Below are 9,807 nucleotides of genomic sequence, written 5' to 3'. Positions count from 1 at the left end.
GACCTTGTAGTAGTAGTGGACACACCTAAAACTGCTACTGCCATTGTAAAGGGTTTCCTTCCCAAAGCGGTGACTGTTTCCAGCACGTGAGCCCATCTGTAATGCAACCCAGCAGCGTGACCAGTTGGGCTCCATGACTCAGCCACACTCGTGAGAAGTCGCTGGTTTGGTGGCTCCATCCTTCCCAATCTCGGCACAATCCCAGAGCAGGGGCAGGTACTGTTCATGCATTGATGGCATTGGCAACGTCTGTGAACACAAGACGGCTGGGTCTTTGGAGGGCTCCTTGGCTCGTCAGCAGAACCTGCATTGAAGCAGTGAAAGATGAGACCCAGCAAGTCTGCCTTACTTTGGTGCACGGCCCAGGGCACAGGCTGTGCAGCGCTGTAACTAGATTCAGCCCCTTACTAAGGACAGCAAGGCTGGTAACAGAGCTGGGAGGCATGTTCTGTGAGGACACCTGGGCTGTCCAGTCTGGGGAAAAGGTAGCCTCACTGCTCTCTGCAGCTCTCCAAGGAGGGAAAGCAGAGGGAGGTGTCACACACTGGTTCTTGGAGCCAATGGTAGGAGGGGCATGGCACAGAGCTGTGCCATGGGAGGGTCTGATGGGGCAGCAGGGAAAATTTCTTTGCTGAGTTAAACACTGGAACAGCCTTCCAAGAGAGGATTGGTGCCCCACGGCCTGTCATTATTCAAGAGGCATTTGGACAATGCAGTATGTTAATGTATGTTAACTCGTGATTAGCTCTGAAGTGGTCAGGCAGTTGGACTTGATGACCTTTGTTCCAACTGAACTATTCTGTTCTATTACTCTCTTTTTTATTCTTCTCTACTCTTAAGGTGGGGCTGATATACTAACATGGCATCAACAAGGCTATAAGAAAAATACAATAAGCCAGAGAACAAATCAACACATCCACGCCAATTTAAAATGCTCACATCATGGATTACTGAGTGTAGGTTTTCTAGGACTGCAAAGACTTGCCATGTATGTTTCACCATCTATATGCACAAGAGCAGCATGCAAAGAGTTGAAATCTCAAGAAGATCTGGAAACATGCCAAAAACTGAACCTTGGCTGCTGTTTTAGACTGCTTCTCTCACTACAGTAAGCCATTAAACTAGTGTGCTTTCCCAGTAGAAGTATCTGTGCATTAGCAAGCTCCAGAGGGAACACAGGTATTCTGCTGGCCAAGCACTACATAGGGAGGATACACTCTTATTGTTCTAAGTTCAACTCTAGCCTTGTCATTTCCCCTCTTTACTACCTGAAGGGAAATCCGCTGTGTGCTCTGACAGAGGAACCTGATGCTTCCCCTGTACATACTGCTCATAGGACAGGATCCTTTGCTTTCATACATCTGTATTCCTCTGCTTTCCTAAAATGGCGTATGGAATATGTTGTTTATCTTCCATGTTCTAATACACCTCCAGCATGTTCTTTGGCAGGTTGGGAAGCATCCCTCAAAGTGAATAATTTTATAATTACAATTGTATTTATTTTCTTTTTTCTTCCCTTCTGCCCACACCAAGCTTGCTACAGGTTACCTGAAAGTGTCAAGTATGTGAAAACTGAGGCATGTTGGGAAGAATTCCTGCTCCTGGAACTGGAAAAGCAAGGGAAGAAGTGAGCAACATGGAACATCTGGAGAGGAATTCAAAAAAGGAGACATGTCTACTCTAAGGGGAGGCTGCACCACTTGCCAGAAGACATACCTGTTCCAACTATCCCTGCTGGCTCTGTCTTTGAGAAAGGCTTTTTGTGTGTGATAGCAGTGACAAAAGAAACAGAGAACACTATGAAACTAACTGCAAACAATGGTGAGAGCTCTCTATCCAGCAAGGCTGGCCTGGAAGTCCTGCCAATATCAGATGTGCCATGCCATAACAACATGAGGCTTTCTGACAGCCTTCCTCAGGACCTGTGTTTAACTGTTACAACTACTGGCTTTACATTCACAACACCTTGTTCTACACTTGTAGCCTTCAGCAAAGCAGATATACCTTAAAACTGGGTGGAAATGTCTTATTTTCAGGGCTGGCACCAGAGAGCCTCAGTACTTTGTGAGCAGTGGAGCCTCCTCTCCTCTCCCATTAATCCTATTTGCCCTAGGTGGTAAACTGCTGTAAACTCAAAGTCAACTGAAGAAATTGCATTGTTCTCTCTTCTAGCTGAGATGTGCCTGCACTTACCCTTCCCAGGCTTGTTGTCCTAGTTGCCTGACTCTTCAAACCATCCTAAACTCTAAAATTCTCAAGGCCCCCATCTCCAGAACTGGGTGAGGTGAAGGGAGCCCTCTTGAGGTCTCACATGATTTCCTTACAGTACAATTTCACAGAAACTCCTCATCTGTATGAGAACTGTTGAGTCACACATTGAGCATGTGGGGAAAGGACTGAGTCAGCTCTGGGAGCACAGGTGAAGGCAGTTCAGCTGTGTGACAGGAAGGGGTGGAGCCTGGCTGCACCTCTCTTAGATCTCATTTGAGGGCTGACTGTCACTGGAGGAGGATTTCTTTTTAGAGATTCTTCCTTGGTGAAGCTTTCTCCTGTGAACCTGGAATTTTCTGATAGGGGTAAGCAATCTTCTTCCCTTTCTCTATAGCACCTTTCTATTGTGCTAGTCCTTTTGTCATCACATCTTTGTTGTAACAGCTTTCCCAGTGTACTGATCTATCCAATTGCTACATCATTAACAGCAGGGCAGGAGCCAATGGCTGCAATAACACCCTGGCCATTACTATCTTGCTGCTTACCTTGCTCTGTGATGCCTGGGAAGATGCTGCATCTCGCCCATGTTCAAGGAGCTCCTGCTCCAGTTCATCCTGTTCTTCAGTGGGATCAAAGTTGTACATTGGCATGAGCTGGTGTCGTAGCTTCTCCAACCTGCCCGTGGAAGGGAAAGCAAAGACTTGGTTGAAAAACTCAATAGACAGAAGGACAGATGCTCAGGCTGTCTTCTCTGCTCCACTACTGAGGCATTTTGCAAGCTGTTTTTCCTTCTGCATGGGGATTCAGCTCTTGTTGCTGCTTGCTAGATAGCAGTTATGTTCCCATCCTATGGGAAGGAGGATAAGAACCTGCTATACAGCTGGAAGGAGTGGAAGATGCCCAGAGAACAGCTCCAGGGATCAACTGCCTTCACTAATCTATGTTGGCAGGCATTACGCACAGAGGAGTCAAACAGGGACTGGATTTTAAGTTCCTGCAGACCTTAAAAGCTCAGGACAAGCCTTATGTATTGGGAAAAACAAGAGGGTGGAATGTAATGGCTGTGCATTTTGCAACTCCTCTCCCTGTCTCTCTGCCTGTGACATCCAGCCCTGTCAAATCACACTATGCCTGCCAGAAGGGGTCTGGTTTTAGCTCCAGCAACTTGAGAGCAGTACTTCAACTATGGACTTGAAGTGTGTGTATATGTGTATATATATATATATATATGTGTGTGTGTGTGTATATATATAATAAAAAAAAAAAGAAAATAATAAATAGAAATGCAATAAATAGGAAAGAGAGACTGATGCCTGCAGACTGTTCTTAATCTTATTGTTTCAAGTGACAGACATAACAAATTGCCCCAGAGGGTCTCCCTAAATACTGGGCAGGTGAGTGATGGAGGATGGATGGGTGGACATATTCCTGTGAAAACACTTAAGCTGTATCTGAGCTTTTTGAGGTTAGGGGAGGGAAATATCCAAGCTGTTACCGGCAGTGTCACCACAATTATCTATTTTGGAAAGTGTTAGGATGACGCACTCCCGCTGTGCCAACACAGCCATTATCTCCAGCAGCTATGTTTACAGGCCAAGCATCAGCTCCTCCTGGAGCAGTACCCAGATCTGGGCTTGAAAATTTTGTAACAGGCAGCAATACTTCTTGAAGGTCTGTGGCCCTGCCTTAAGGAATTAGGCAGGGAAGAGGTACCATATGTAAAGGTTGTGTACCACCGTTTTTGCTGTCAAAGATGAAAGGATCAAGAAACATCTTCCTGCATGTTGCTCTCCTCTCTATTTTCCGCCAAGAGCTTAAGGAAATTAATACACTAAGTCTTGGACTAGGAAGCTGCATTTCTGCACTATGCTGCTGGCATTGCTGTGACTGAGGCTAAAGAGGCTTTCAGCCTTGCACGGTCAGCATCATTAACTCAGGCTGTTGGAAAGCACAGATCATGGAATGAGACCCACACTTCTCACAACAGAGTTTCCAGCTTCTTTATCCACTCATAATCCTTTCCTCTCTTTTAATGCATCTAACATAAGAAGCATAAAGAATTTGCAGGATCCCTAACCTCCTCTTGCTCAACCATGTTTTTCCTTCTCAAAGCTTCACAGGAGCCTTTGAAGCTCTGCTGCTAAAGGTGGGCCAACACCAGGAGTGCGGAGCCCCTGCCCTGTGTTGTTTACAGTCAGATGCTGGATTGTTCCCTTGAACTCTCCTCATCTTCCCCTCCAATTCCTAGCCCTACCTGGATTTTGAAACACTGAGTTCCTTACAGCTAACAAGAGATGTTACTTACCTCTTTCTCTTCCTGATATACAGAACCTGAAGGAGAAAGAAAATCATCATTACAAACAGCAGCATGGGGAACAACTGGGAAGAAGAATTTTGGGTAGAGAGCACCCAGAGGAGGTATAGCAAGTCTGATGTCATTGTGCACCAAAGCAGAGGAAAGCGAAAAGTGACAGAAGTGACAACTGGAACTGACGTTCTGTATACATCAGTGTAAGCTTAACAGTGCATCAAGGCTGACACCAGTGCTTGAGTGGCCTGCTATTAGGTGTGTTAGTAGTAGTCAGAATGTTAGGTGTGTTTTAAGTGTAGCTCAGCAGATTTCTAGTGGCTGGAGGCCATATGTTGCAGTTTTAGAATGGTTGAAGAACCTTCTCTTTGTAGTATTCTCCTGAAGATTTCCTACAGCATAGAAGCAGTTACCCCCTCCCCAGTACAAAGGGAAGAAGGAAAGAGGGCATGCTCAGTGACTTGCCTCGTGTCAGCCAGTAAGAGTGGCTGTCCTGGGAGGAAAGTGAGGCTTTTGGCCTCCAGAGCCTTGTTCCGAGAACTACGAACGCTGGCTGTTGCTCTCGGGAACTTATGACCATTTCCAGGACAGTGTTTCCAGGTTCTCTTTAGGGGCTTTTGGAGAAACTCCTCCTTGGGTCTGCAATGAAATTTTGCAGTAGTCCCTTTCCATAGGCTCCTCTGCTGCTTGTATTAGCGAAGCCCTTCCTCACACGAGGAACGCGAGCTTGCTGCTACCTTCATTCTCTGTTGGTAGGTAAATGATCCAGTTATATATTGAAAGAACTGCAGTGCTTGCATTGTCTGTCAGACTCAGAACTATAGCTGTTGATTAATGGCAGGGTTAGTTACATGCAGCAAATCCTTGAGGACTCTGCTGATACTCGAGCAAGGCGAACCTCAAAAATGCAGTCTAGAATGAGTCTAGCAAAAACGGATTCAGTCTGCATCAGTTCAAAAAGACATGCCCACAGAGGAGATTAACAGGGTCCAGGCCTGCTTTAAAAGTTAAGCTGGATGAACTTTCCTATGGGATGCTGGTGTTGACAAGGTTTAAATCAATGCAGCTGTTCCAGTTAACAAGTCAAAACAGACTGACTTGTCAGTCTGCCATTGCTTATTTCAATTGAACTTCCTGTTGCTATTAAAAATAAATACTAATGTTATTTATGGTTTCCTCTAGACCTGCTGAGCAGCCTGCTCTGCCTAGACCCCAGGGAGACAGAAGAAATACTGGAGCACCATTCCTACCAGCTCTAGGTATGCCTTTAATATAATATAGAAGTTAATTCAAATCAGCCCTAGAACCCCGTTGCCACCCTTCACCCGCAGCAGATAGAAATACTTAGTAGTGTCTCTTACCATAGCTACAGCCAACCCAATCACAGTAATGATCCCAAAGGACAGCAGCATGGCGCTCATGCTGGGTCCGCTGCTGGCCACATCTGGGATCTTGGTGCTGTTGAAGCTAGTAGTCTCAGGGCTAACAGTAGCTGTTTCTGGTACAGTTGCATCCAGAGTTGTTCCTGCATCTGGTTTGGCTGTTGTGGTGCTGCTGTGGTATAAGTCACGTGCAGAAGGTGAGCTGGAATTCATCCTGCCAGCTCTTAGCGTCTTTTACCAAGCTGCTGTGCCCTCCACTCAAGAGACAGGTGCCAGCTACAGCACCAGAGAGTTTCCCCTCGTTTCAAGGACCCTCACGTGTGATCTACCTCACAGCCTCATCAGTGATGGCTTTTCTGTGTAGGAGCCACACAAGTTTCTTCCTAGGAAAGAATGAGAACAGATGCACAGTGCAAAGCTCTTAGAGATGGCAGAACCTTTTCCACAGCTTAACTAGTAAAGTTTTAGAGAGCAGCTCACAGATGCCCACTCAATTTTTTTTTACGTGCATTTTTCAGAGGTACTGAGATCCCCCAACGTCCTGCCTGGTTTAGTCACCACTTAACTGAGCTGAGGCCAGTCACCACTTGCTACTTCAGCTTGGCCTCCCTGCAGCAATTGGCAGAGCTGTGTAGTGTCTCAGAACCCCTCTGTCTTCAGTCTGCTACAGGATGAGCTAGGCAGCCTTCATCCATACGACAATAACAGGACCTCTCTTCTTTTCCTCTTTTGCTTTCAACTTACAGAAAGTTTCAGAGATCTCATCCATCAAAATGGCACTCAGCTCTGACACATCTGTATTTTGGACCCAGTAAAAATCACCCTTAAGTATCACAGAATGGCCAGGGTTAGAAGGGACATCAAGGATCTCCAACCCCCCTGCCATACTCAGGGCCACCAACCTCCACATTTAATACTAAACCAGGTTGCCCAGGGCCCCATCCAACCTGACCTTGAACACCTCTAGGGATGGGGAAACCACAGCCTCTCTGGGCAGCTGTTCCAGCACCTCACCACTAGAAGTAGAACTTCCCTGCTGTGGTGGTGGCTGGTGATTAATAAGTCACTGCACTATGCACCTCTCTGTTGTCCCTCAGCCCACGCACTCTGCAGAGGCAGCTTCTTTAAAGCAGTGGGTTGCACCGGTCCCCATCTGCTACTAAAGATGGTATTTCTACAGTCTCCCATGAAAGCACCCACACAGGCTTACTCATGCACCGCTAATTATTGGTATTAATTTTAAAACTGATCCCATTTTGGATTGGAGTTGTGCAATTTGACAGATATATTCATACTGAAAACATGAAAGGCTTTAATTGTTTCATGTTTCTATTGTGCAAATGATCAGGAGTTGCAAAACACCATGGGATGATTCTACAGGAAGTATTTGCACAACTTTGTTTATAAGATCACTGTATGTGACATCAGGCCCACAATTACTTTAGTGAAACACAGCTACCTCTGGAGCAGAGCGGTGCAGATCTCAAGAACTACCGCAGCAGACTTCTGATCATTTTTCTGTAGTTCAGCAGACATTACATCTCCAAACTGGAATGCAAAGGGACATGGGTTAATGAGCTCTGAATAGAAAAAGATGTGCCTGCAAAGATAAATGAGCCGTTGTTCAGCTCCACTGTTCTATTCTGGGCAAGGTTATTGCACACTTCTCATTACTGTGATGCCTCTCTGCCGTCCACGGCTGCATTAAGCAGCACGATTAACATCTGTCACTACCAACCAAAGCAGAGCCATCGTGCAAGGCAAGCAGCAGCGGGGCCGGGCGGGGTCCGCCAGCAGCACGAGCGGGCGGTCAGCTCATACGGCGTTCGTCCCGGGCGCGCAGGTTTCTCCCACACAACTTTGTGAAGGAGGTGGTGAGAGATGCCGAACCGCCACGAGTTTCTAAATCAGCGTGAAGGTAGACGGCACTTGTGCTCCGGTCCCGCCTAACAGCGTGGCGAGAGGCGGCTCACCGCGCCGATCGGAAGGCGTCCCTCACCGACCGAGCGGCCCAGAAAGGGGCGTCCCGCGCTGCCGGCACTGCGGCACGGGCTGCGCCGGGAGGGCTCCGCACAGGGCAGCGCGGCGCCGGGCCGCGGGGCGACGGAAGCAGAACGCTTCTTCGGTTGCGCTCCGCCCCTCACGGCGCCGCGGGGGCGCAAAGCGCGAGGCCTCCGCCGCCCTCCCGGCAGCACCGCGGAGCCGAGCCCGGCCGGCCCCGCCTCCCAGAGCCCGGCCACCGCCCGCGGGACGGCCGCTCGTCCCGGGCCGGGCGAAGATGGAGCCGCCCCGAGGTTCGCGCCGCGGCCCGGCCCGCCGCCCTCGCGCCCTTCCCCGGAGGCGGCCGCGCTGCCCGCGCCGGGGCCGCCACTTACGCAGCGCTGCACGCTGAAGCGGCTCCCCCGAGCGCAGCCGGCGGTGGGGCCGCGCCCTCGACCGCAGGGCCGCGCTGCCCGCAGGGGGGCGGGCCGGCCCCTCGGCGCGCGCCGCCGCCTCGCGGCCGGTAGCCCCGCCCCTCCGCCCAGCGCCCCCGAGCGATTGGCCGACGGCCGCGGGTCGCGAGTCGCGGTTGGTCGGCGCTGCCGTCGCTCGCGCGCGCGGCGAGGAGGCGGTTCTCTCCCGCACTGCCCTCGCTGAGGTGAGGGAGCGTGTTGTAGGCGCGCCCCCCCGCTGAGGTGACGGGGCCGGGGGCGCTGCGTGTGCTGGGTGGCTGAGGCAGAGTCGCCGAGCTGAAGCAAGCTGAGGTAGGGCTGCTGCCGCCCGCGGCAGCTCTCTAAGGGCAGGACCTGTACTGGGCCTCGGGTCAGTCAGCCCGCAGAGCGGCTGCGGGAGCTCGTCCTGCGCTCTGCCGGCAGCAGTGCAGTTAATTCCTTCGTCCTTCTTCCTGTGGCGGTGTCCCGGGCCGCGGGCCTGACTCTTTCTTCAGTTGCTCCGTGTTGCAGCCTTGCCCGCTGGGAGCCGACCCGGCCCCACGTATTCCGAGTTTCTGTTCCTCTGGTTTCGCGCTGTGAGCTGTTGTGGTTCTCCCTTGTCTGCAGCCTGGCGATGGGACAACGTGGCAGGCTGCTGACCTACGTTGCGAGCGTACCTGCTAGCCTGAGACTTGGGAGTTTGGAGGAGGAGGAACCAGAAGGGAGTGAATGGCTTTGTGCAGCGATCCGGCCCGCGATGCTGGAGCGGTCTGTCAGTGGCTTGCGGCAAGCGGCAGGGCTGTGCCTGCAGGCCCCGCTCCCTTCTGCTCAGCCACGAGCACCGGGTGGTCTCAGCGTTGCCCGTGGAGCTTGATTAATCCTTTGTTACTCTTAAGGGTGTGAGTAGCTGGTTTGTACCCGTGGGTGTTGGTCGGGCAGCAGTCTGCATTCCATTCAGAAAGGAACTTGCAGTCTTTGGCTTCTGGGCATTCAGGTTGTACTTCTGTCTCTTCTTTCTAGGCCAGCGGAGCTGCAAGCCTGGTGACCTGAGGAGCTGATTGTGATCAGGTGGTGCTTAGCCCAAGTGGCTTGTGGCTGCACTGAGTGCTGTGTGAGTCTCTTCATGGGTTAGATCAGCTGACAGAAACAAGGAGCCCACGTGGAAACCAGGAGGTGACTTTGCAACAATGAGATGCGTCAGCCCCTCACTCTTCAGGAGGTTCTGGGGGCTTTTGCCTCAGCATGTGTCAGTGGGACCTAGTCAAAGTCCTAACCTCAGTTCCAACCAGTCATCTTTGAGACAGAGCTGCAGTGTAAGACCTGGGCTGCTGACTGCCCCTGATGTGGTCAGCTACTGGCAAAAGGTGTTTGAGAAGAACGGGATCCCTGAAGCACGAGAATCCAGTGAATATATCGTGTCATTTGTCTTGGGAGCAAAAACAGTTAAGTCATGGAAAAGGAGTAAGATCTGCGTGTGCCCCTTGCTTTATGTTTT

The 9,807-nt window shown here is 50.4% G+C and overlaps 2 protein-coding genes across 9 annotated transcripts in view; one reads left to right on the top strand and one right to left on the bottom strand.

Moving 5' to 3' along the window:
* Nucleotides 1-191: 191 nt before the first annotated feature.
* C11H3orf18 (chromosome 11 C3orf18 homolog) lies at nucleotides 192-8,381 on the bottom strand. 2 transcript variants are annotated; one of them, XM_048957030.1, is made up of 7 exons: nucleotides 8,277-8,381; nucleotides 7,361-7,449; nucleotides 5,881-6,284; nucleotides 4,517-4,542; nucleotides 2,757-2,886; nucleotides 1,549-1,607; nucleotides 195-304 (listed from the first exon to the last, which is right to left on the bottom strand). In XM_048957030.1, exons 3-7 carry the CDS (start codon nucleotides 6,112-6,114, stop codon nucleotides 295-297), a joined length of 459 nt encoding a protein of 152 aa, XP_048812987.1. In that variant the 5' UTR covers nucleotides 6,115-6,284; nucleotides 7,361-7,449; nucleotides 8,277-8,381; the 3' UTR covers nucleotides 195-294. The 2 variants fall into 2 exon arrangements, with proteins under 2 accessions (XP_048812986.1, XP_048812987.1); XM_048957029.1 differs by lacking the exon at nucleotides 1,549-1,607 and having other exon boundaries at nucleotides 192-304.
* Nucleotides 8,113-9,807, top strand: part of HEMK1 (HemK methyltransferase family member 1) — a 70,092-nt gene continuing 68,397 nt past the window's right edge. For 4 of the 7 annotated variants that reach the window (XR_007379224.1, XR_007379225.1, XM_048957020.1 and 1 more), the window contains exons 1-2: nucleotides 8,490-8,645; nucleotides 9,333-9,754. Coding sequence is in view for 4 of the 7 variants with exons in the window: in XM_048957020.1 (XP_048812977.1) it covers nucleotides 9,500-9,754 (255 nt within the window). In the remaining 3 variants the exon portion in view is untranslated. Of the gene's footprint in view, nucleotides 8,196-8,489; nucleotides 8,646-9,332; nucleotides 9,755-9,807 lie in introns of those variants that run through there. The other 3 variants (XM_048957018.1, XM_048957021.1, XM_048957017.1) reach the window with 3 other exon arrangements.

The sequence above is a fragment of the Lagopus muta genome, chromosome 11, assembly GCF_023343835.1.
Source record: "Lagopus muta isolate bLagMut1 chromosome 11, bLagMut1 primary, whole genome shotgun sequence".
Taxonomy (NCBI): domain Eukaryota; kingdom Metazoa; phylum Chordata; class Aves; order Galliformes; family Phasianidae; genus Lagopus; species Lagopus muta.
Note: the sequence above shows the minus strand (reverse complement) of the source record. Positions and strands in the feature narration are given on the sequence as shown.